At 50.6% G+C, this 26,940-nt stretch overlaps 1 protein-coding gene and 2 pseudogenes across 1 annotated transcript; all 3 read left to right on the top strand.

The window, feature by feature from the left end:
- Positions 1–3,461: 3,461 nt before the first annotated feature.
- Positions 3,462–4,692, top strand: LOC120662706 (purine permease 3-like). Its single transcript, XM_039941800.1, has 2 exons — positions 3,462–4,208; positions 4,621–4,692. The coding sequence occupies exons 1-2, from the start codon at positions 3,462–3,464 to the stop codon at positions 4,690–4,692; spliced, it is 819 nt and encodes a 272-aa protein (XP_039797734.1).
- A 499-nt stretch (positions 4,693–5,191) lies between these two features.
- On the top strand, positions 5,192–7,303 carry LOC120658880 (annotated as a pseudogene).
- A 201-nt stretch (positions 7,304–7,504) lies between these two features.
- On the top strand, positions 7,505–13,181 carry LOC120660947 (annotated as a pseudogene).
- The last annotated feature ends 13,759 nt before the right edge of the window (positions 13,182–26,940 follow it).

Genomic DNA, 26,940 nt, shown 5'->3' with positions numbered 1-26,940 from the left:
CGTGGTGGTCTCGTGGAAGCACCTCAGCAGGGAGGAGCCTGTCCGGGTGGGGGTCTCGCAGTGACCGCTGCCCCACCGCTTCCTAGGATCACACCATCTCTGCCACCAGGGCGTGTGTCCAGATTCCGTTGCCGGCGTCGGTCTGTGATCCGCCCATCGAGGTCCGCCGGCCCTTGCCCAAGTCGCTCCGCTTGCTTTGTGCTGGAGGGGGATGTTGTGTGGGGGGTTTTCCAGGAAAGTGTGATTACATTGGTTAATGGTGGGAGGGTTTAAGTGCTAAACGAATCCATCTGTAAAGGGAGCTCTTGGATGAGGATCATGTGGCTTTGATTGTGGTTTCCAAAGTTTGCATAAGAGAGTTGGTTTCCATAGGATATGGTGCCTAGCTAAAAATCCTAACTAAATGAAGAGGTAAAAGACAAGGTAAAAAAATAAAAAAAAGCTTCTCAAAGGATAAGGGAACCAACAATCTCTCCAAATTGACTCTCAAAATCACCTCAACCACCCCCTCACACTCCTCCTCGGTGTCTGGCGAGACCGCGCCACCGCGGGACCTCACGGCGAGGGCGAGGGAGACTCCATGCAGGTCCACCATGCGACTCATCCTTTCTCGCCTGCTCTCCCACTTGCTCCACAGCAGTCTCCCCGGGCCCCGGCCCTGGCCAAGAAGACGCCTGCGGGGTAGGACCGCAGGCGCATCCGCAGATGGCCTTTACGGGTGGTGCCACACCGCCATGAGGGGACTCACCGGCCACCACACTGCGCCGCCTGGCCATGCTGGCCTAGGGTTGCTCATGGAGAGAGGGAAGCAAAGGAGGCGGAGGTGGAGAAGAGGAAATGGGAGGCGCCATGGAGGATGGGGCGCCACCGGCCTGCTGTGGATCTAGAGGAGGCAATGGCTGTCGTAGGTGCTTGCGGTGAAGAGAGAGGAAGGAGGGAGAAGGGGCTGTGCCATTGTAGTGGATGGAGAAGGACCAGAGGCTGTTGTGTGGTGCTCTGTGCACACCATGGGAAGAGAGGAGCAGAGGAGGTGTCGTGGGAGAGGATGACAAGTAGGACGAGGATGGTGCGCACGAGGGTGGGAGGTTGTGCAGGAACAAGGATCGTGAGTACGCATATGGCGAGGGCGTACGGCTCGGCAAAGATGCCGATGGAGCGGACTGATATGGCGAGCTGGATGGATTAGCGAGGGAATGTCTAAGCGGTTGGATGCCTGTTTTTCCTAATTTTTTTTATCTATTCAGATCGGTTACATAGGCTATTGGAGTTGCTCTTAATCCAGTCTCCTTGTAGCCTCTTTGTAGCAAAGGCTCCATGTGGTTAGTAATTACAGTCCATTAGATGTTCTGTGTTATCACTCAACTTATCCTATAATGTTTTCCATGGCTCTACGGGATTCGGGCGTTCTCGAAAAATAGTTCCTAATTGAAGTTTTGAATGTTAAGGGAAGGAACTTGACTGGGTATATAGTTTACGAGCTCATGAGAATGTGGGATGGTCAGCCATTCCAGCGAATGCTCCATGTGGTTAATAATAGAGTTCATTAGATATTCAGTGTTATCACTCAACTTGTTCTTTACTGATATTTTTTCCATTGCTCTATAGGATCCAGGTGCCTCAGAAAATGGTTCCTAACTGAAGCTTTGAAATGTTATTTTAATGAAAGCGCCGACAACATCCTAGAAGATATAAGAGATGTTGTCTTCTCTATAAGGAACATGGATGTTGAAAAGTATTTTTAAGTTTCATGTATTGTCGTGCTCACATGTAATAATGGTATCTGTTATCTACTTATCTACATATATAGATACATAGACTTACATCAAAGACATATTTGATCTCTATTATATGCAAACATATAAATAGAATGGAAACTTATTTACTTGATAATATTTTCTATCTTACTATTACTAATTGGAGGCTCCTTTGAAGTCTTCACATGAAACCTCCTAGAATCCTAGGTAGACACTCTAAAAAATAGAGAAATCATATAAATTCTCGCAAAAATCAGAAACATCTAGCCATCAATCTAACAACACTAATTATAATAGCCTTCGGATCTGTTATCTTTTCTTATAAATTACCCACCTCTGCCATTATGAAAATAGACTAAAGAACCCCCTAAATATGCATCTAAATTACCCACATATGCTATTATAAAAAATCTAAAGTAACACCCTAATCTTCGTGTAAATTACCCACCTATGCCATTATAATACAAATATCCCCCTAAATTTTCATATAAATTATCTAATTATACCATTATTAGAAGTTAAATTACTCCTAAATCTGAATTTAAATTATATAATTATAATAAAATAATAAAGTATCAATATAAAAATCTAAATTACAATTTTTATCATTACTAATATTATTGTTTATATAAAAATACTACCCATGATGTGTCACCATGTATTTATGTATGATGGAAGAGATAAGACTACTAATTCACAAACAAATAGTTCAACTAAATATATATATCAAATATATGTGGAGATGGGATGCAAAATAAAATCTATTGTAACTAAATAATGATAAATATATATTTTAGAGTATGTGTTAGAATATTTAATTGATGAAAAAGAGCGTGAGATACATAATTATAATTATTGACCTCATTCTTATATTAATTTTAATTAGCCCATGCGGGAGCACGGGTTGTTAGGCTAGTATAGATAATACATATACAGAAAAGCTTGCCAAACAAAAGACTTTTTGTTCAATTGTATGTTGGAATATATAAATATAGCGACAATAGTACAAGTGATTTAGTTGTTTTAGTAGAATTTAGTTATTTTAGTATTCGTTCGATGTAACCCAACGTTGCTTTATATAATCAATTTTAAGTCTTATATTATTTTAAAATATAATTATTCTTTAAACATCTCCACTGTCACGTGCAACGTGCATCTCCACGGTCCATTCAGACGCCTGAAACAATTCCCGCCGGTCAACGGAGCTTATTACTTTCATCCCAGGAGCGCGCGACGCTCCCGAAGCCCGACGCATCGTTGCATCCGCCGCCCGTCCGCGGCGAACGCCCACCTGTGTTTTACCTTCCAATATCAGGAGGAAAACGACGCTCTTCCCGGCTCCGATTCCAAAGATCAAGCTTGACTAGAGACTTGTTGTCTTGTTGGGATCTCAATCCAGCAGTGTTCTTCACCCTCTCAAGTCTCGTCACGATCCGTGCACCTGTTCCAGTTCGCTAGGCCCGGCCGGCCGGGCGGTCAAATGGAGCAGCCCATTTTCTTGCTGTTGTGGCGGCGTCGGACGAGGCTGCAGAGTGCAGCAGGCGGCGGGCCTAGCTGATAAGAAGCGAGCCGCGGCGTGGCATGATCCTGAATCGTGACGACAACCAAAGCGGGGCGACGGGCAATTTGTGAAGCCACCGTGGATAGATTCCGTAGCCTACCAGGGCAGACAGACCAAAGAACCAATTCAGGCAAGCGACCGCAGCCATGGACGTGGAAGCGCGCAAGGACTCGTCGGTAACGCGCGGCAAGCTGACGCGCCGCCTTCTGGCGGCGCTCAACTGCGGGATGCTGGCATTGGGCACCACGGCCGGGCCGCTCCTCACCCGCCTCTACTACGACAAGGGCGGCGACCGGGAGTGGCTCTCGGCGTGGCTCCAGTCCGGCGGCTGGCCGCTGCTGCTGGTCCCCGTGGCGGCTTCCTACGCCGCCCGCCGCGCGCGCGACCGGGCCGCCCCGCTCCTGCTCGCCCCGCCGCGCGTGCTGCTCGCCGCCGCGGGGCTCGGCGTCGCCACGGGCGCCGACAACTTCATCTACGCGTACAGCCTCCGGTACCTCCCCGTGTCCACCTCCGCAATCCTCATCTCTACGCAGCTCGTGTTCACGGTGTTCTTCGCGTTCCTCATCGTGCGCCAGCGGCTGACGGCGGCGACCGTGAACGCCGTGGCGCTGCTGACGGCGGGCGCCGCCGTGCTGGGCCTGCACGTCTCGTCCGACCGCCCCGCGGGGGCCACCAGGGCGCAGTACCTGATGGGCTTCGCCCTCACCCTCGGCGCCGCGGCGCTGTACGGGCTCATCCTGCCGCTGGTCGAGCTCGCGTACAGGCGGGCCGCCGCGGGAGGCGGCAGCGCCCGCGCCGTGACGTACGCGCTGGTGATGGAGATGCAGCTGGTGATGGGCTTCTGCGCCACCGTGTTCTGCACCGTCGGCATGGTCGTCAACAAGGACTTCCAGGTGCGTGCCCATGCCATCAAGTGTCGCACACGTGCTCTGAATTTTTTTTTTTTTTAGGAAACGTGCTCTGAAATGAGTTGATCCGATCCTCCGGGGCTGCGAAGCTCCTGCCGCGCGTTTTGCAAATGGGCTTCTTCAGGGTAGCTAAGCTTTGATGGGCCGCAAGTGTGGCATCCCGGGTTTTCTTTGGTGCTGCATTGCGTGCGATGATGATGAACCTCTCTGAATCTCTGAGGTGCCCTTTCCTATTCCTGAAGCCCAGCCAGTGTTTGACTTTTTCCACCCATAACGACACTGTCGCTACTTCTGCCTGCCGACGGCCGTGGTCAGCACAGCTGCTCAATAATTTGTTGGCCAGAGTTTCTGGTTGGCTGCTGGCCTGCCTGCCTGCTGTATGTTCACAATGGCATAGGGTAGAGCACAAGAGCTCGCGCCATTCCTGCACTACTGCATTGGTTATGACGTGAGCATGCACGTGCATTAATAATTACATGATGATATTTTTTTAATTACACAGTAAAACTCAGACACTCACAACACATGTACAAACACCTCTATGAATATACGTATGCAAACCTTAACCCTATGAGCACCTTCAAAAATTGAACAGGCAAGTTCTCTAGATTGACGAAGTCACCACAGACGTAGCGATACGAACATCGTCTATCACTAAAAGCACAACATCATTAAATTCTAAAATATTCGTGTGAGTCCTGCAATCCTGACATGATCACACTCAGCCCATAATTGACCGAGACTTGAAGCTATCATTTAGTCCGTCGAATATGAAGTTAGACAGCCGCTCAAAAAAAGTGAATATGAAGTTAGACAGTTAGTCAAGACAGCCAGCAACCCCTTTGGGCTCTTCCAGCAGCCATCCTGATCCGGCCTCCGTCTCCATCCGCTCGCTTTCAGGAACAATTCCGTCTTGTAGCTAGATGAGATTTTCCTTGGCTGGCTGGCGTCACCGTTACATCCAAATCCCAAAGCCTAGACGTAGATTGGTAGTGCTAGGCGGCTTCCGAAGTCCGAACCGAGCCGCCGCAGCACGACGGCCGTAGGCAGTATGGACATGGAAGCCCGCAACGGCTCGCCGCCGGCGGCGCGCAGCAACCAGACGATGGAGCACCTCCTGATGGCGCTCAACTCCGTGCTGCTCGGCGTCGGCGCAACGGGCGGGCAGCTCCTCAGCCGCCTCTACTACAACAAGGGCGGCCACCGTCAATGGCTCTCGGCGTGGCTCCAGACGGGCAGCTGGCCGCTGCTGCTGGCCCCCCTGGCGGCTTCCTACGCCCGCCGCCGCGCGCGCGACCGGGGCGCCCCGGCCCTGCTCGCCCCGCCGCGCGTCCTGCTGGCGGCCGCGGGCCGGGCTCGACCTGATGACGGGCGTCGACTACTTCCTCTACGCCTGGGGGCTCGAGTTCCTGCCCGTGTCCACCTCCGCGATCCTCATCTCGACGCAGCTCATCTTCACGGTGCTCTTCGCGTACCTCCTCGTGGGGCAGCGGCTGGCGCCGGCGGCCGTGAACGCCGTGGCGCTGCTGACGGTGGGCGCCGTCCTGCTGGGGCTGCGCGCCTCGGGCGACCGCCCCGCGGGCCTCGCCGCGCATCGCTACTGGCTGGGCTTCGCGCTCACCCTCGCCGCCGCGGCGGTGTACGGGGTGTTCATGCCGCTGGTCGAGCTCGCCTACCGGTACTGCGCCGCGCGCGGCGGGCGGGCCGGCCTGACGCACGCGGTGGCGATGGAGCTGCAGCTGGTGATCGGGATCGTCGCCACCGCGTTCTGCACCGTCGGCATGGTCGTCAACAGGGACTTCCAGGTACGTGTCGCTCGCGTCTACGTACGCCCACGTATATGGTACGTCCGTGCTATTGGAACGTGACGGGGAGCGCATAGCGTGCATGGGTGCGCCACGTGTTGAGCTGTCGATTCTAGAGCGATTGCAGTTTGCTGTCCCGTGCGTGAAGTAGGTTCGCCCCATACATTCGGCCACACCTCATCACCCGCCCGGAGCGGCAAATCTCGTGTCCTGCACTCCTGCTCTGCGCGGCGTGGGCCCGGCCGAGGGTGTCCATTCCTCCAGCTGCGCCCCCATTCTTCCTCCATCCCACCCCTTGCTCCCCCGCTTGTTGCTCAACTCCGGCGGCACCTCCGCCGTCTCCGTCTCCGCCGCCGCCGACTCTAATCTTGCTCGTCGTCACCGACATCTAGCAATTCGAAACCCTAAGGTCCGCCACCTTGACCACCACCTTAGCCACCGGCGACATCACCGGCGCCCCGCGGCCGCTCTGTCCACCTCCCACCCCTCCCTGGCCACCCCCTCGCTCCCCCTCTCCTAGCTCAGCGGCAACTGCTCCACCCGCTTCCCTTCCCCACTCTCGTAGCTCGTCGGCAGTCGCGCCCCTTCTACGATGCGTTGCCTACCACTTACGAGCGCAATAGATAAAATTGGCGGCCCGACCTCCCTGCCCACACGACGCGACCGTGCAGCCTCCGCTTTTTCTTTGTTAAGCATCACAAAATTTTTATGAATTCGAGAGGATTAAATCAGCTGTTCCATCAGCCACTCTGAGATATAGTCAAACCAAAACTGGGAGTGTTCAAAGACCGAACCCATACAGGCACATGCACAGATATGAGCCACTGAATTTGCATCCCCACGTGCCCATGCAACTTCTTACCCATGCAACTCTAAAAACATCAAATAACTCTGTGCAGTCTTCGCTTGTGTAGCCGCCGATCGATGTGCACGGCTTCGCGCCACTAAATAGAAAAATAAGGAAAGGGTGTACCGTGGTGTACGAATTACTAGTACTCGCGACATTGGAAGAACCAGTCAAAGCCCATTGACAAGTGCCCATTGATTGATGGCATCCCAGCGCCAAGGGACCCCGCTTCGTCCGCGTTCTCGGGAACCAGTCCCCGTCGTCTCTCTTCTTCGCGCGGCTCTCCTCAAGTCCTTTCGGGCTTGTCACTTCGTGGTTCGCTGATTGCAATTTCGCACCCGGGCTGCCACAATTTTAGATTTTGGGGTATATAAATACCCCAATCTCATATTCAAGATTGCATAACAACTAGCAATAACCCTCAATTCTAATATATAATAGAGGGGACCCTAGAGATCCTCTAGAAATGGTGAGTGAAGAAGGAATTTTGGAGACTTCTCTAAAATAAAAGGTGAAATAGATGGTCTGCTGGAGTGTATTTTTTATTTAACTCTCTAAACTTGAGGTAGAGGGCCTCCGCAGTGGATAGCGATTTCACCGACGATTGTCCAACGTGGATGAAAGAGACGGTTAAAAATTAACTAGCTAGCGAGTACCTCGTCGCTTATCTCGCACGGCTTCCGAAGAATTCAAACACTCTGCTCATCCGGGTCCACTCGCACCAGCAGCTCAGAGAGTTCAGTTTCTTTTGTATTTTATTCTTCCAAAAACCAGATCAGTTAGCGAGATGGGCCGCTCTGTTGGGGACGGCCTTAGCTGGAGTTGCTCTGACGGTGCCTTCCGACACTGATGGTAGCCAGCCAGAGAACATGCGGTCTGCACACGATGCACGCGGCGCGAAGCACGTTTGGTGCGGTTAGTTGGATACGGTGTGCATGAGCCAGGCTGCCCGATGTGGAGTTGCAGAGACACCTCACACCATTGATGGATGGATACCGACAGGCTATGTTAAGAAACTGCATGCAAGCATCTTACAGGTTTAATGCCTTCAAATCATACACGTCGAGTAGATTAGCAAATTCCTTTCTTTGTCCACACGGCCCAGATGACATGCGACGTCTAAGGCTCAAATTGGATCTATGGATTAATTTAGATCTAAAATTTAGCCCATTAAGTGATACATCAAAATTTAAGGAAAAAAGAACATTTCTACATTTCCTTGTGTTCCATCTAAAATTTAGTCCATATATCCAAATAAGCATGGATTAACGTTTAGTGGCTTCTAGGTGATCCAAACAGGATCTAAAATGATAAAAAAATATACTACACGTTAGCCACGCTGTTTGTACAGATCAACTTGCAAGTTTTTCTATTGCAGGAGGTGCAGTGTAATAGGAACCTGTACAAAGAAAACTAGACGCACAAGCTCAATCATACTGCGATCCCGTGAGTGGTGTGGTCTTGACAGTAAGTCCCACTTACTATGCTAGGGAGTGGGATGATTATGCTAGGCAGGCGTCACCGTCACCACCGTCGCATCCAAAATTAAGCCTAGCTAGTGCTAGTTTCCATAATATAAACCTACCACGAAGCGGACGCAAACCATCCTGTACGTACGTCTAAGTGCGAAGCACAGGCACGGCTCGCCGCAGCACGAGCGTGTTACCATGGACGTGGAGGCGCGGAACGACTCGCCACCCGCGCGCCGCAACAAGGCGATGCACCACCTCATGGTGGCGCTCAACTGCGCGATGCTCGGGATCGGCATCACGGGCGGCCAGCTCCTCAGCCGCCTCTACTACAACGAGGGCGGCCACCGGCAGTGGCTCGCCGCGTGGTTGCAGACCGGCGGCTGGTCCCCGCGGCGGCGTCCTACGCCGGCCGCCGCGCGTCCTGCTGGGCGCCGCGGGGATCGGCATCCTCATCGGCGCCGACGACTTCATCTACGCCTACGGGCTGGAGTTTGCGCCCGTGTCCACCTCCGCGATCCTCATCTCGACGCAGCTCGCCTTCACGGTGTTCTTCGCGTTCCTCATCGTGCGGCAGCGGCTCACGCCGGCGACCGTGAACGCCGTGGCGCTCCTGTCGGCGGGCGCCGTCATGCTGGGCCTGCACCACTGCTGGAGAAAAGCACATCAGTGCCGGTCACAGAACGGCTTAGTGCCGGTCCCTGTGGCCGGCACTAAATGGCCGGCACTAACGTGACAGACGTTAGTGCCGGCTACTCTGACCGGCACTAACGTGCGTATGTTAGTGCCGGTCCGTAATACCAGCCGGCACTAACGTGCCCAAACCCGCCTGAGTCCTGACAGCAAGGTTAGTGCCGGCTGGTATAACTAGCCGGCACTAAATGTTTTTTCTTCTTTATGTTTTTTTAAGTTCGTTTTTATACGTATGGCTATGCGTATTTCTACCGTATGTGACTACATAGTCGTACTATTTGCATTGCACAGTATTATTAGAACAACATATTACACTAATATTATATATATATTTGTCATGTATGGAACACTTAGGAGTTCAAAAGTACATGAGATATTACAAATTATTGCGCACATCAACTATAATAACGTATCAGCTTCCTCGTCGTCGGATCTTCTTGGGCGACGCTTAGACGGAGATCGCCATGAAATTCGCCCTTAGGATTTATGACTTCATCGAGTAGAAATCCGCATATAGCTTCTTGAATTGCCCTGATCCGAGCGATTTCAATGAGTTCTTCTTTCATCCGCCAACACTGTCACAATTTTCGATAAAAACATGAGAATAAAAAATAATGAATTAAAATAATGAGCAGATGTGATTGTGCTCACGTACATTGAATGCCTCCACTGTCATTTGCCCTTTTTCACTTGCAAAAGAGTTGATCCACTCGCATACGTAGTATCCACATAAGTTGTTTCCTTGGCCCTGTCTCCAACACTATGGACAAATGTGAGTTACGATATAGAATTTTTCTGATGTTTATTGCGAATGACATTAGTAGCGAGAGTATATTCATACCGGAAAATCAGTCACCCAATGAAGAGGCTCGATTTCACCTATGGGCAAGCCTATGTGTTTGTGGAGGTAGCGACTCCATGCAGTATTTACCACCTCGATGATATCTTGGTACTTTGATTTATCTTGCCTTAACGAGTCGTACACCAAGACCTTGTGCTCCTCAATCCGAATACAAAGCAATATCCAATGAAAGCTGTGCATATACATACGCATAACCAATTAATGTTGATTATAATAGTTATTAAACAGTATTATTAATACGAAGGGATTGAAAAAAAAGGCTAACAAACAACGACTCACTGATGGTTGTATGGCAAGAGAATGAAGGGACACATGCTATTCTTACGCTAGCGATTTAGCGCTAGCGATTTCTCGTGTATAATATCGGGGTCGAAGAACCCGACGTTATGGAAGTTCTTCTTTCGGCAAATTTGAATTTTTGACCTACGGGACACAAGAAAAACAGGGATCAGTCACACAAGGCTAAAATAATTAAACGAGAGACAATACTTACATGCACCATACACTGACGAGGGACTTGTGAAGGGCATCTTGATGGTATAAATCGTAGAGTGATGCAAACTCGATATATACATCATCTGCCCCCGCCAGAAATGCTCATCTTTAATCCGAGCCGGGAACATCTCTAATTTACTAGCTTTAGATTGCACGGCATACCATTTGTGTAACTCGGCCATTCTCGTTGGTAGGAATGGTAGCAACTCTGGCCATATCAAAGGTTCACCAAGTACAAACTTTTTCCTGCCGCGGGCATTCTGTAGGGCCTCCGCAAGCACGCGGGCATTCTGTAGGGCCTCCGCAAGTAATTGAGCCATTGTTAGATCAGTTTGCAATATCATCCCAGCCATGGTCAACGGATCTCTTGATTCATCGGGACAGTCTTCATGCGGCACTATCAACGGAGGGATCGATTGTTTGGACTGCTCTCCGAGCTGGGGAACGGTCTTTGCATTAATCAGCCGATTCTTGGGGTTGCTGTAGCACTTTCTGATCTGCCGATCATAATCCGACTCTCTTTCTTTCTCCTTGGTGGGATCTTTAATGAAGTGTTTAACAAAGTGTGCCTTTGCAACCGGATCTATTTCTGGCTTCTTGTTCGCAGCCTCCCTCAGTAGCTTGCGCTTCAGCAAGAAGGTTTGAAACGATTCTTCTGCCTCTTCCTCTTCTGGAGCCTTCTTTTTCTTCTTTCTTTGCTGCTTTTGAGATGGCTGGACCGAAGGTACCGTGTAAGCCTTCTGTCGCTGACTCTGATTCTGTTGTGCGGCTGGTGATGATGCCGGAATTGGCTCGCTTTGTGCGGCTGGTGATGGCGGATCCATGCTGGGGTCCCGTGCAGGCGGTGGAGAAGGTGGGCCAACACTAGGATTCCTGTCAGCTGGCGTTGGTGATCTTTGCCTTGAGCACCGAGCGGAATCTGTGTCTGCTTGCACCAATCTTATGTCGCACTTTGGCCACGCGATCCATGTGTGTACGACATGTTGTAGTTCTGTTTCTTCAGGACTTATAGGGATCGGGAGGTCCATGTCTTCCCAGCGTTCTTCAGTAATTCGGTCAACAAAGACTCTGGCGAATCCTTCAGGAATCGGCTGGCAATGTATTGTCCCGCCCTCTTCTTGGACTTCCGCATAACCCTCAGCACAAACTTTGAGCTTTTTCCCATAAAGAACCAGAAGCTCACATTGGGTCCTAACGGTGATGTCGTCAATGGGGTCCCTCGGCCTGTCGGCACCCAAATTAGGGTGCTCCGTGGAAGCAACACTGCTACGACGCTGAGAAGGGGGGCTGATCTCCACATTGGCAGCTGGTTGGTCCGAGCGTTGCCCAACTGCTGCCTCAAGTGACATTATCCGGTTTTCTAGGCTATGGATCTTCTCAGCCACTACTGCCTTGCTTCTGCATCGGCTTCGGTAGGTTTCGAGATCTCCGGAAAAGCCATATTTCCATGGAACTACGCCCACGCCTCGGGTCCGTCCAGTGTGTTCCGCATTCCCACGAGCGTAAGTCAGCTCGTCATTCTCTCTGTTGGGCTGGAAGGTTCCTTCTTCGGTACGCCTCATTGCGTCCTCGAGTCTTTGGGCAGCCTCTCTTAGTACGTCGCTAGTCACAAACATTCCAATGTCGGGGTCTAGTGTGCCTCCATGAGCATAGAAGTAATACCTTGCTCGTTTGGGCCAACTCAAGGTTTGCGGTACGATTCCTTTTACAATTAAATCATTTTCCATCTTTTCGTATTTTGGAATGAGCATAGAAGTAAGTTAGTGCCGGCTAGCATTCCCAGCCGGCACTAACGTGTCTTTTGACCGTTGTGGCAGACGGGCTGACCGTTGGGGGATGGCACGTTAGTGCCGGCTGGAGTTTCTAGCCGGCACTAACGTGCCCGTTTTGTACGGTTCATGCACGTTAGTGCCGGCTCCTATTTGACCGGCACTAATGTGCTGGTACCAATGTACCATTCTCCAACAGTGCACGTGTCCTCGGACCGCGGCCCGGGCGTCACCAGGGGTCAGTACTGGCTGGGCTTCGTGCTCACGCTCGGCGCCGCCGCGCTGTACGGGTTGATCATGCCGCTCGTCGAGCTCGCGTACAGGCACGCCGCGGAAGGCGGTTCCGCCCTGACGTACGCGCTGGTGGTGGAGATGCAGCTGGTGATGGGGCTCGTCGCCACCGCGTTCTGCACCGTCGGCATGATCGTCAACAACGACTTCCAGGTGCGCGCGTGCCACACGTGTTTGCCTATTTGCTGCTGCTGCTGCGATGACCTGATGAGCCCACCAAGCACATGCATGCATCGGACAATTAATATTGGAGGATCCGATCGCTACGTTCTGTGCTCGGTAATGGAGCTAGGATGCAAGTCGTACGTCTACACTTCAGGGGCTTTGTAGTTTAATTCGTTGCCCAGTGAAGTGGGTGTTCAACCGGTGTTCGGTGTTCGGTGTCCGGCGATCACGTACACCTCACCTGATTGGGATATCTCCTGCCCTCCTCGCTTAGCCTCCGATCCGGCGCGGTAGCTGCCGCTTCGTATAGGCTTCAAAAGGGAGATGCATATATAAAACATATTGAGAGGCAGTGGAGGCCTGCTCCTTGGTGTGATGAGTGATTGCCAACACGTGGAGTGGACTAACTGTGTGTAGTCGCGACTCTGTGGAGAATGCGCCAGTTCTTGGTTTGTGGTGTACAGGTACACGGATGGCGCGGTGGCAGCGAAATGGTTTGGACAAGAGCGAGGCGCGTGCCGATGGACCATGCGGCGGCGTTGCGGTGGCAGGGTGCTCGATGACCATGCGGAGGCGGGAGACCTTGCGGTGGCGTTGGAGGCCCGACCGGATGACCGCGCGGTGGAGAAGGGCGGCCCAGATGCTTGGGCCACTGCTGGGCCGCGTTGCGATCCACTCCTGGCGCCAAGGCGGGACGGCGTGGAGTTTGTTGGTAGCTCGCGAAAAACCAACGGCGGGGATGCGTCGACGTCGGCCAAGTCGGACAGAGACGTCGATGGCGTCAGGGATGACGAAGGCGCTAGGGTTCCGGCGGGAGGTCGGACACGTGGCGACATCGGGCTTGGCGGGTGTGCCCGGAAACATCGCGCGGGAAGGTTTCGCGGTTCCTCCAAAACCGCACCCGAACTCGGTTTCGGCAGTTTTCCCAAAACTGCCCCCGTGAAGATTTCAGAAGGACGCGTGGCGACATCAGAGGAATTGCGTCGGGTCGAAGCAAAGTTCTCCAAGTCGTCGCAGCCGTTAGATGGACTTCAATGTATCTTTTCCGGTTTTGCCCCTAATGGCCTTCTAGTTTATTTCTAGCCTTAGGGGTAGTTTAGTCTTTAGGTGGAGACTTGCAGGGAAAGGAAAAGGGAGGCACTTGGAGTAGGGGGCGTGGGCTGGCAACAAAGTGGCGCCCCTCCTCTCCCTGGCTATGCGTGCTGGACAAGAGGGGCAGCAAGCTAGGCGCCACCCCTTCCTTCTCCTCCCTGTCTCTCTATGTTCCTCTCCCTCTCCTTCTCTAAAGTAAGGTTCTAGGGTTGAATTCTTGAGTCTTGTAAGGAGATTTTCGTGGGAAAGGAGGCCCTTCCCTCCTTGTGCCCTCCGGGGAGTTGAATTTGTTTCAATCTCATATACTTCGTTCTTTGTTTCGCAACGATTTTCGATTTTGTTTGTTTGATCATGAAGTCTGGGATTGGCATGGTTTCTTGAGCTCTTTGACTTGATTCTAGTCCCTACTGCCTAGCATAAAACCTCTAGGAATCACGAGCTCCTTGAAAACCAAGTTTTTGAGCTTTTCGGTCTATAGAGAAAACCCCGTTCTTGATTGCCAAATCTTCGATTCCTTCCAAACCATGGATTGACTCGTTGATTCATTCCGTGGGTTTGTTCTCAAGACCCTTGTGATCCTTCCTGCGTAGTTTGGTATGATTTGAACTCATTTTGATCCGCGATTCATCGAGTTCTGGATTGAGCCAAGAAAAACAGAGTTTCTGGGCTTGGGGTGAACGTTCTCCTTTCACCGGTTAAACCGACGCCTCAAACATGGCGCATCGGTTCAACCGGTGAGTAGGAGCATCGAGGGTTATGGTCTTTGGGGTTTTCTGCAGTTGCACCGGTGCATTGTTTTCAACTTGCATCGGATTAACCGGCGCTACTACGAGATTTTCAGTTTTGGGCGTTTGACCGACGGGGACAATTTTCCCTTCACCGGTTTAACCGGTGTTCAGTCAAATTCTTTGTACTGCCTCTCTGGACAACTGCACCGGTGTAATGGAGTTGATTTCATCGAATGAACCGGTGCTCAGTAGTCCATTTTGAGTCGTTTTGTAGTGTCTCTGGACAACTGCACCGACGTCAGTTTGTGATTTTGTCGGTTAAACCGACGCAGGTTCACCGGTTGAACCGACACAGTTCTAAACCTTGCGCCGGATCAACCGGCGCTCGCTGTTCACCTTCTGCCGGCTCTGTATCACCGGATAGACTTACGTACTCAAGTTGTATACGTCGATTCAACCGGTGATAGTATACCGTGATGTTATCGAGCTGATTTCGTGTGTTTGCTTCCGCGTTCGATTTCACTTGTTCCTAAGGTTTTTAGTGTTCGTGTAGCTCTTCTATAGCTACTCTGCACTACGCCTAGGACTCTAGGGTTGGGGTGCACTTTTGGATCTTGAGCCGAAGTTTTTGATTGCGATAATTTTCGAAGGCTCCTATTCACCCCCCCTCTGGTCGCATTTCTCGGTCCTACAATTGGTATCAGAGCTGAGACGGTTTCTCTATAGCCTTCTCCGGTTCGAAACCGTTGTGCGACCATGGGTTCACCGGGCAAACCCCCGATTTTCGATGGAACCGATTATGACTATTGGAAGGTGCGCATGCGTGCATATCTCTTGAGTCTAGGTTCCGAAGTCTGGGAGATTTGCGTGGACCCTGACTACGTGAACCTTGCAGTCCGCATGACCGAACTTCAGGTCAGGAGACATGAGGTTAACAGCAACGCGTACAATGCTCTCATTGCTTGTCTTGCTCGCCCTGAGTTCAATCGCGTCAGCGACCTTCTCACAGCCCGGGAGATTTGTACACGGTTGGCCAACTTCCATGAAGGAACCAACCATGTCAAGTCTAGGCTGTATGAGACTCACCGGCGGGAGTATGAGAACTTTTCTCAGTTGTCCGGTGAGAGCATCGACACCATGTTCAGTCGTTTCCAGTCGATTGTGAACAAGGTGCGTGCGAACCAGTCACAGGGCACCCAGGCCTACTCCGATCATGAGAAGGCTATGAAGCTTCTCTATGCTCTTGATCGCAAGGTCTGGGAGGTGAAGGTCCAGACTATCATAGAGTCTGCTGTCTATGAGACTCTCACCATGGATGAGCTGTTCAGCAAGCTCAAGGCTTCGGAGGTGGAGAAGCTCTCTCGAGCTAAGATGGAAGGCAATCATGCTGATGCCTCCGCCTCCAAGTCTATGGCCCTGGTAGGCACCTCTGGAGCTAACTCTGACCCTTCTCTTGGAGGCTTTTGCTTGTCTTCTCTTGTGTCTGTTACAGATGAGCAGTTGGAGGTGCTGGGAAACGAGGAGCTTGCGCTGATCATTCACAAGTTCCAGCACGCCTTCAACAACAGACAAGCATGAGCGAAGACCTGCTTCAACTGCGGCAAGACCGGCCACTTTGCCGCCGAGTGCCCCAAGAAGAAGAGCTCCAGGGAGGAGGACGACCGCTCCAGGCACGAGGAGTACCGCGAGCACCGCCACAAGCACAAGAGTGGGCACTCCCACAAGAAGAATGGCGGACGCTCCAAGCGGCACCACGAGCGGAAGAAGAAGAATGTCGGCAAGTACAAGAACAAGCAGGCGTTCGTCGCCTAGAGCGATGATCACTCTCACTCCTCCACCAGCCAGAGTTCGACGTCTTCGTCCTCTTCTAGCTCTAGCGACTCCGACTCACACCACCGCGGCGAGAAGAAGTGGAGCACCAAGAAGAATGCCACGGAAGGCTTCGCCGGCCTTTGCCTCCAACTGGGAAGGCGGCCGATTTCTGCACCATGGCCATCGACTCCGACGCCGACGGAACTTCTTCCACCACTGCAGAGCCTTCACCTCAGCCAGAGCCAAGCTCTGAGGTACGTCCTGAGCACCCCACTCCTGAGGAGTTGGAGGATCTTTACACTGCTCTAGATAATCAGGACTTGATCATTAAGGATGCAAAGAGGCAGTTTAGAGCTTTGAGACAGGAGCTGAAGGAAGCTAAGCTAGCTCTAGAAATTGCTCAGTCTGCATCTATTGTGGAGGATTGTGTTGAGGAGGATGAGTGCAGTCAGTGCATCGGGTTGATGTCTGACCTGTCCGAGCTTAGGAGCAAGTATGATGAGAACTTGCTCAAGCTCGAGGAGGGCAAGAAGGCCTTGGATGAGCTCAAGTCTCGGCCTACCCTCTTGGGTGCTTGTAAGGAGTGCCCAGCGTTTAGAGAAGAGCTTAAGGAGAAGAATGCTGCTTTGAGAAAGTTGGAGAAATCCGCAGTCCCTAGCTCTTGCTCTGCTGATTGTACTATGTGCCCAAGCCTGATCTCTGAGCTTGAGGAGGCACGGAAGGACAAGACCCAGATGGAGGAGGAGAACTCCCACCTTCGGGAGATTCTCAGTTGGGTGTCCGCCCGTGAGCCTCAGTTGGGCATGATGGTTCAGCAGTTTAAGCGTCCTGATGGTGTTGGGGTTGGTTTTGCTTTTACTCCTGCTGACTTTGTCCAACCCTATGGCAAGATTGGTGAGATGCTTGAGCCGAGTGTGGGTGCACTTTCTTCTTCCACAGCTCCACCAGTTCCTAAGCCAGCACCAGTTAAGGATGGAATCCTCACTGAGCCATCAAAAGCTCCACCTAAGAATCCAGTGTGGGTTCCCAAGCCTAACCATCTCAAGAACCGACTGGATACACTACCTCCTAGTGGCAAGCCTATACCTAAGCCCAAGGTGACGACTCAGCCCCCCAGAGTGCCTCAGAGAGCCCCAGCTCCTACACCACGGCCTACACACAGGAGAGAGACTTACCAGTGTGAGTGGTGCGAAAGGGAGGGTCACTTGGCAGAATTTTGCTTTCGGAGGATGAGGTTTGAGCGCAGGCAGCCTGAGAGGCGCGCTCCGGAGATGTTCCACCAGCCTATGGGAGGACACGCTCCAGCTCGACGTGGATAGAGGCGGGATGCCAGGCCACGTCGTGTAGGTGGAGGAGGGGGAGGCGGTCGTGGATACCGCGCTCCTGGTGGTGGTTTTATCGGCCCTGTTCCACACCGTGCCTTCGGTGGTGATCAGCGTGGCCGAGGCTTTGGTGGCGGAGGCGCACCACGTTTTTCTCAGCGTGGTGGTCGCCAGCTATAGTTTTCGTTTGAGGATTCTTACCCTGCTTTCGAGCATATGGCACGACACTGGTTTGCTTCATTCTGTGCTAACCCCAGTGTCGGGCCATTTGCCCGCTCTTTTTCCTCTTACTGAGCAGGACACTCGAGGCCTGGAGGACATATGGCTCATGGACTCTGGTTGTTTGCGCCACATGACCGGGAGTCATAGATGGTTCTCCAGCCTCACCCCGACGAAGGACAAAGAGTACAGTGTCGGGCCATTTGCCCACTCTTTTTCCTCTTACTGAGCAGGACACTCGAGGCCTGGAGGACATATGGCTCATGGACTCCGGTTGTTCGCGCCACATGACCGGGAGTCACAGATGGTTCTCCAGCCTCACCCCGACAAAGGACAAAGAGTACATCGTCTTCGGGGATAATAGCAGAGGAAAGGTATGTGGAGTTGGCGCTATTCGGATTTCAGATGACTTCACCTTGAGAGAAGTTGCTCTTGTTGATAAGTTGGGTTTTAATCTGCTCTCTGTTTCGCAACTTCTTGATGATGGGTTTGAAGTGAGTTTCAAGAGAGGTTGCTCGCGTGTTCTTGATTCCAGAGGGGAGTTTGTGTGCGGCATTGTTCCTCTTGGCCGTGTGTTTCGCATTGACTTTTCTGGATCTTCTTCTAGCACTTCTCACTGTCTGGTGACGGGTCAGTCTTCTGAGCTCTGGAAGTGGCATAGGAGGCTTGGTCACTTGAGTTTTGACCTACTAGTTAGGCTCAGCTCACTTGATTTGATCCGAGGATTGCCCTAGCTCAAGTTGGACAAGGACATTGTTTGTCACCCGTGTCGTCACGGGAAGATTGTTTCCCTTCCGCACCCACCTGTGAATCAAGTGATGACATCACATCCAGGCGAGCTTCTTCACATGGACACCGTTGGTCCTGCTCGTGTGCGCTCTGTCGGTGGGAAATGGTACATTCTTGTGATCGTGGACGACTTCTTGCGATACTCTTGGGTTTTCTTCTTGGAGACTAAGGATGAGGCTTTTCAGTACTTTCGAGACCTTGCTTTGAGGTTACAGAATGAGCTTCCACATGCCATGAGGGCTATTCGCAGTGATAATGGTACTTAATTTAAGAACGCTCGTTTTGATGACTTCTGTCGTGGTTTTGGTCTTGATCACCAGTACTCCTCTCCTTATGTTCCTCCACAGAATGGCGTGGTTGAACGCAAGAACCGGACCCTAGTGGAGATGGCCAGGACGATGCTCGATGAGCATAGGACTCCTAGGCGTTTTTGGGCCGAGGCGATCAACACCGCATGCTATGTTGCCAACCGCATCTTTCTTCGCTCTTTCATGAAGAAGACTCCTTATGAGTTGCGGTTTGGTCGACAACCCAGGGTATCCCACCTGCGTGCTTTTGGTTGTAGATGCTTTGTTTTGAAGGAGGGTAATCTTGATAAGTTCGAGTCTAGGAGCTCTGATGGCATTCTTCTTGGCTACGCTCTTCAATCTAGAGGCTATCGGGTTCTTATTCTTGAGACTAACCAGATCGTCGAAACTTGTAATGTAACCTTCGACGAGTCCACTCCTTCTTTGTCTGCCTCTGTGGAGTGTGCAGGTGGTGATGAGTTTGGCCAGGACATCTTCGAGGATGAGGATGAGCCTGAGGCCTTTGAGGGTGATGGTGGTGTCCCTGCGCCGGCTGCAGGCCCACTTCCTGGAGATTCGTGTTCTGACGACGATGGCGGCCCGCTCCCCACAGCTTCGACTACGGCCGATCCACGTCCAGCTCAAGGTTCTTCCTCCGGGACCCATGTTGAGGGCGGTGGCGAGGCGACTTCGTCAAGAGAAGCACCACGACACATTCAGCGTCGTCATCCACCTCAACAAATGTTAGGTGACCTCAACGAGCGAACCACGAGGTCTAAGGTAACAAGTATCGCTGGCTTTGCTCATTCAGCGTTTGTTGCCTCCTTTGAGCCCAAAGATATTGGACATGCTTTATCTGATTCTAACTGGGTCAATGCCATGCATGAGGAGCTAGAAAATTTGAGCGAAACCAAGTCTGGGTCCTTGTAGAGCCTCCACCAGATTGCCACCCTATAGGTACCAAATGGGTTTTCAAGAACAAACAGGGTGAGGATGGGATGGTTGTGAGGAACAAGGCTAGGTTAGTAGCTCAGGGTTACAGCCAGCAGGAGGGGATAGATTATGAGGAGACCTTTGCACCTGTAGCTCGTTTAGAGGCCATCAGGATCTTTTTAGCCTTTGCAGCTTCGAAGGGGTTCAAGCTGTATCAGATGGATGTTAAGAGTGTCTTTTTGAATGGGTTTATAGAGGAGGAGGTCTATGTGAAGCAGCCTCCTGGCTTTGAGAGTCCCAAGTTTCCAGACCGAGTCTTCAAGCTTCAGAAGGCTTTGTATGGTCTGAAGCAAGCCCCTAGAGCCTGGTATGCGAGGTTGAGAGCCTTTTTGCTTAAACAAGGGTGTGTCATGGGATCGGTAGATAAGACACTGTTTCTCCTCAGGCGTGGTACTGATTTTCTGTTGGTTCAGATTTACGTGGATGATATCATCTTTGGTGGCTCCTCTCACTCTCTTGTTTCTAGCTTTTCTGATGATATGAGCAGGGAGTTTGAGATGTCGATGATGGGTGAGCTTCAGTTCTTCCTCGGGTTGCACATCAAGCAAACCCGGGATGGCACCTTCGTCCACCAGGCCAAGTACACCAAGGACATGCTCAAGAAATTCGACTTCGGGGATCTCAGTCCCATGCCGACTCCGATGAGCACTTCTACGGCGTTGGATGAGGACACTGAAGGTGTGGCTGTGGACCAGAAGGAGTACAGGAGCATGATCGGCTCGCTCCTGTACCTGACGGCCACCAGACCCGACATCCAGTTCGCGGCCTGTCTCTGCGCGAGGTTCCAGGCTTCTCCGCGCACTTCTCACAGGAACGCTGTGAAAAGAATTTTCAGGTACCTTCAATACACTCCTGAGTTTGGCTTATGGTACTCTGCTTCCTCTTCTCTTGCGTTGGTTGGCTTTTCTGATGCTGATCATGGTGGGTGTCGGATTGATCGCAAGTCGACTTCAGGCACCTGTCAGTTTCTTGGAACTTCTCTTGTGTCTTGGTCTGCCCGCAAGCAAACTAGTGTAGCTCTTTCCACCACAGAAGCCGAATACATAGCTGCTGCCAGTTGCTGCTCCCAGATCCTTTGGATGAGACACACTCTCAGCGATTTTGGCCTAACCTATGGCAGAGTTCCCATTTTCATTGACAGCACCTCAGCCATTAGCTTAGCCAAGAACCCCGTCCTACACTCTCGCTCCAAGCATATAGATGTGAGGTTCCACTTCCTGAGAGATCACTATGAGAAGGGTGATGTCGAGCTGACCCATGTGTCCACTGATAATCAAGTAGCCGACATCTTGACCAAGCCCCTAGAACAAGCCACCTATGCTCACTTGCGGGGAGAGCTTGGCGTGTGCTACCCATTTTGAGTTGGGTAGTTGTTTTTGTAGTTTAGGATTTGTTTTTCCTTCTTTTTGCTTTTTCTTGCATTTTGTGTACATACCATCTTGCATTGCATTTGCTCATATGCATTACACTTGCACTAAGCTTCTCATGTATGATATCTGCATTTGCTTGTGCCTTGTGCTATGCTATGAGTTGTATATATGCTTTGACCATGAGTAGCTAGCTCCTTTGAATATGTTGTATATTGGCTCTGAGCTTAGCTATTTTATTCTTTGAAAATCATAAAACATGGTCACCTTTTGGATCTGCTACTAGCATGTGTAGGCTTGTATGCTTTTGCTATCTTGTTTCATGTTTAGTGGCTAGGTCCTTTGCTATCACATGCAACAAGATGCCCTCTTTTGCTTCGTGTTGGAATGTATTAATTGGACTCTAATTTCAAAAATTCAACTCTTGCTTTGCTCTGAGTGAAAAGATCCAGGTCGGATTGCTTGCACCACTGATCTTGTACTGAGACTGCTCCTTTGGAGAACTTGGACAAGGCGGTGGATGACTGAGAGTGTTGTCTTAAGCTTCTGATGGTCATTGACCTAGGCTTGGCACATTCGCTAAGTTAAGCACTTGCAAGTTTTCAACCCCTGGCACCAATTCTTTATGTTTGAGAATTTGAGAGTTTTTCAATTGGTTTCAAGGTTACTTGAGTGGCAGTTGCTGTGATATGCTTTGGGTAGCTCACCTGTATGTTCTTGCTAGCACTAGCATGCTTGCTTACCTTCTAGTATGCTAAGTCCTTTATGGTGATGCTTTTCTTTTACAAATGACAAATGCTTGCTCATGATCTGTATAGATATATTCTTATGAGCTTCTCCATGCATTGTCTTTGTATATGCACCCTCATATGCCGTGCTGTTTCGACCCTTGCAAATGCTTATGTTCTGTACCTGGAAGCTTTTAGGCATGCATGCACTGCACTTCATGGCATATTTTCAGGGGGAGCATCTAGGCAGGGGGAGTTTCCTTGACGTGTGCCTTGTCAACAAGGGGGAGAGAATGTTGTTTTGTGTCTCACCTTAGGGGTTAGGGGGAGAATTTCTTGATCCTTGTCCTAAGGGGGAGAGATTGTTTATTTGGTCTCAGGGAGAGATTCAGACTTTGAGTGTGCACACATCGGGGGAGAGTTGCATAGTGAGGGGGAGCTGCATTTCAGGGGGGAGTTTTGAGCTTTTTCATACTCTTTACTGGTTGCATTGAGCTTTGCCTCTTTCTGGAGGGACCAGCTTTGCACATGCTTGGCTGTGTTGAGCCCTGCCTCCTTCTTGAGGGGTCAAGCATGTTTTGGAGTCAGTGCGTCGAGCCGTTGCCCTTGTCTTAGGGGCTGACTCTTTTGGCTTTACTATCTCCAAGTGATCTTTTCTGGCTTTCATTCGCCTTTGATCACTTGAGTTAGCTCTCTTTGTATTCTATTTCTTTTTGGTTATCTCTTTCTTTCACCAGTGCCCGTGTGGGGTGTGGTGTTGACAATGCACTCATCAAGGGGGAGATTGAGAGGCAGTGGAGGCCTGCTCCTTGGTGTGATGAGTGATTGCCAACACATGGAGTGGACTAACTGTGTATAGTCGCGACTCTGTGGAGAATGCGCTAGTTCTTGGTCTGTGGTGTGCAGGTACACGGATGGCGCGGTGGCAGCGAGATGGTTTGGACAAGACTGAGGCGCGTGCCGATGGACCATGCAGCGGCGTTGCGGTGGCAGGGTGCTCGATGACCATGCGGAGGCGGGAGACCTTGCGGTGGCATTGGAGGCCCGACCGGATGACCGTGCGGTGGAGAAGGGCGGCCCAGATGCTTGGGCCACTGCTAGGCCGCGTTGCGATCCACTCCTGGCGCCAAGGCGGGACGGCGTGGAGTTTGTTGGTAGCTCGCGAAAAACCAACGACGGGGATGCGTCGACATCGGCCAAGTCAGACAGAGACGGCGATGGCGTCAGGGATGACGAAGGCGCTAGGGTTCCGGCGGGAGGTCGGACACGTGGTGACATCGGGCTTGGCGGGTGTGCCCGGAAACATCGCGCGGGAAGGTTTCACGGTTCCTCCAAAACCGCACCCGAACTCGGTTTCGGCAGTTTTCCCAAAACTGCCCCGTGAAGATTCTAGAAGGACGCGTGGCGACATCAGAGGAATTGCGTCGGGTCGAAGCAAAGTTCTCCAAGTCGTCGCAGCCGTCAGATGGACTTCAATGTATCTTTTCCGGTTTTGCCCCTAAGGGCCTTCTAGTTTATTTCTAGCCTTAGGGGTAGTTTAGTCTTTAGGTGGAGACTTGCAGGGAAAGGAAAAGGGAGGCACCTGGAGTAGGGGGCGTGGGCTGGCAACAAAGTGGCGCCCCTCCTCTCCCTGGCTGTGTGTGCTGGACAAGAGGGGCAGCAAGCCAGGCGCCACCCCTTCCTTCTCCTCCCTGTCTCTCTGTGTTCCTCTCCCTCTCCTTCTCTAAGGTAAGGTTCTAGGTATGAATTATTGAGTCTTGTAAGGAGATTTTCGTGGGAAAGGAGGCCCTTCCCTCCTTGTGCCCTCCGGGGAGTTGAATTTGTTTCAATCTCATATACTTCGTGCTTTGTTTCGCAACGATTTTCGATTTCGTTTGTTTGATCATGAAGTCTGGGATTGGCATGGTTTCTTGAGCTCTTTGACTTGATTCTAGTCCCTACTGCCTAGCGCAAAACCTCTTGGAATCACGAGCTCCTTGAAAACCAAGTTTTTGAGCTTTTCGGTCTATAGAGAAAACCCCGTTCTTGATTGCCAAATCTTCGATTCCTTCCAAACCATGGATTGACTCGTTGATTCATTCCGTGGGTTTGTTCTCAAGACCCTTGTGATCCTTCCTGCGTAGTTTGGTATGATTTGAACTCGTTTGGATCCGCGATTCATCGAGTTCTGGATTGAGCCAAGAAAAATAGAGTTTCTGGGCTCGGGGTGAACGTTCTCCTTTCACCGGTTAAACCGACGCCTCAAACATGGCGCATCGGTTCAACCGGTGAGTAGGAGCATCGAGGGTTAGTGTCTTTGGGGTTTTCTGCAGTTGCTCCGGTGCATTGTTTTCAACTTACATCGGATTAACCGGCGCTACTACGAGATTTTCGGTTTTGGGCGTTTGACCGACGGGGTCAATTTTCCCTTCACCGGTTTAACCGGTGTTCAGTCAAATTCTTTGTACTGCCTCTCTGGACAACTGCACCGGCGTAATGGAGTTGATTTCATCGGATGAACCGGTGCTCAGTAGTCCATTTTGAGTCGTTTTGTAGTGTCTCTGGACAACTGCACCGACGTCAGTTTGTGATTTTGTCGGTTAAACTGACGCAGGTTCACCGGTTGAACCGACACAGTTCTAAACCTTGCGTCGGATCAACCGGTGCTCGCTGTTCACCTGCTACCGGCTCTGTATCACCGGATTGACCTACGAACTCAAGTTGTATACGTCGATTCAACCGGTGATAGTATACCGTGCTGTTATCGAGCTGATTTCGTGTGTTTGCTTCCGCGTTCGATTTCACTTGTTCCTAAGGTTTTTAGTGTTCGTGTAGCTCTTCTATAGCTACTCTGCACTACGCCTAGGACTCTAGGGTTGGGGTGCGCTTTTGGATCTTGAGCCGAAGTTTTCGATTGCGATAATTTTCGAAGGCTCCCATTCACTCCCCCTCTGGTCGCATTTCTCGGTCCTACACATATTTCTCAATATAATCTTTTCAATCAAATTAAAGGACCACATAATCCCTTCAATCAAACTTAGAAGGCCGACATGCTTTCTTCTACCTCCGATCGTGTCTCTACCGGTTTGCCCCCAAAAAAAAAACATGGAGGGGAGAAGCAGGACCTGTTCATGCCCAATGAGGCCAATGTTTCCTAGACACTCCTCCCAGCTAATGGTTCTCAGCTGCTTAGCCTTCTCACCACCTGCTTAGCCTTCTCACCACCAAGCCACTCATACTCTGCTTTATCTGCCGGCCTGCGCCCCTCTAAACCTGAGATAGAGAAACTCTAGTAGATAGAATCGCGATCATTATGACGCCATTATTGATTGAGAGGCTCTCATTTCCGGATGACCGGACCGTAGGAAAGCTCTAGAAAGGAGAAAGGCATTACTCTCTGATAGAGGTGTGTAACGGTGGTAATTGGAAAGGTACATGAAGGTATCTTTCCTATTTTGATAAAATATCAAGATACCGCGAGAGGTATCTTTCCTATTTTGGTAAAATATCGAAAGATACCGTGAGAGATATCTTTCCTATTTTGGCATGGGTCCTACCTATTTTGGTAGAATTGATATTTTTTTTATGTACCTCTTGGTACCTCTTATATCTTAGCCGTCGATTTCAGCCTAATGGACCATCCTTATTTATTTCAACCATTGTAAATTTCCTCTGATAACAAATATGAGTGGTTCAGAGTATCTACACGGTCCTAATAAGTCAACCATCTATTTCAATAAAACACTTTTTTTAAATAAAATATTACGTGGATCTATTAGCGTTAACACTATATATCTTGCAATACTATTTAGACTTTTAGTTATCCATGGTTAAAATGGTAAAAAACTTAAGACCGTTTATATTTGTGATTGGAGTAAGCCCAACATTATTTTATGTTAATGCAATCATCCAGACCAGCCCACCAATAATTTCCCGTTCCGTACGGGGCGGAACGGGCGGAAAATCTTGTTTTCTTGGCCGAATGCGTACCCACAAGGCACAACAGACTGGATGGGTTATTGAGGAACTAATCGTAAACGGCCTCCGCATGCTAATTGGGCTGGGTCCTACTAGTGGGCCTCCACTATGTAGTTGACGGGCTGCATGCTCAAGAAATAAGAGTTGCGGACTCCAGACGTACGGACAAGTAGATTTTCTTGTTAAATAAATATAATTTTTTTTATTTATATTAGGTTTATCTTAAGTTAAGTTAAGTAAATTTTAATTAAACTTATAGAAATAAATAATAATATTTACGATACCAAATTATTTTTATTGCATTCACCATGAAGTCTATGTTGATATAGTGCATATGTTCGATGGTATAGTTGTTGCTATATTTTTCTGTAGACTAGATCAAAGTTAATCAAATTTGATTTAAGATAAATCTAATATGATATATTGAAAAATGGAGGAAGTAACACCATATTATAATTAACGCCGGACGTTCCAAGCGCTGAAATGCGCAAACCGGAATGGACGGTACTCGATCCACTCCTGTCGCCCATAAGCAACCCATATATATAAGTTACCCTATGCGGCGAGATGCCGACGGTGTGCATTCCCGCCGCGCTGTGCTCCTCCGGGCGTTGAGGCCCTTCCGACCTGTGGTTTGCGGGTCCGCTAGGTAAGGTGGGCTTCTGGTTGCGAATTTGCGATGGTTTTCGAAACGTCCTTTTCCGGCGTCCGATCCGGGCATCCTGCAAGGCATTTTAACGTTCGTGCAGTGCAGGCCATCGTCATCACTGGTTCTGTCGCCGCGCCAGCTCCATGACCACCCTCATCAGAACTGTAATAAAGCAAGCGGCTAATTCATCACTGTATCGTAGTGCTCGCCGATTAGCATCGGACGTTGACTGCCACTCGATTCCGAGGGCAGCAACCTGTCAAGGGCTACCCAGCCTACCAGCAAATCCACCGGCGACGAGAGGCCCCAAGATCGTCTGGATTGCTGAGGGCTAAGAGCCAAGGACATATTCTTTGGCTAGCTCGTGCGTCCTCGCTT

This window comes from Panicum virgatum, chromosome 2N, assembly GCF_016808335.1.
Source record: "Panicum virgatum strain AP13 chromosome 2N, P.virgatum_v5, whole genome shotgun sequence".
Taxonomy (NCBI): Eukaryota; Viridiplantae; Streptophyta; class Magnoliopsida; order Poales; family Poaceae; genus Panicum; species Panicum virgatum.
The sequence above is the reverse complement of the archived record's forward strand: the minus strand, read 5'-3'. Positions and strand labels throughout refer to the sequence as shown.

What these genes read in the sequence shown, in the direction of transcription:
- LOC120662706 (XM_039941800.1), top strand. Translation starts at nt 3,462, where the DNA reads ATGGACGTGGAAGCGCGCAAGGACTCGTCGGTAACGCGCGGCAAGCTG. An exon ending in TCGTCAACAAGGACTTCCAG is followed by an intron (nt 4,209 to 4,620) that starts GTGCGTGCCCAT and finishes ACAATGGCATAG; the next exon opens with GGTAGAGCACAAGAGCTCGC.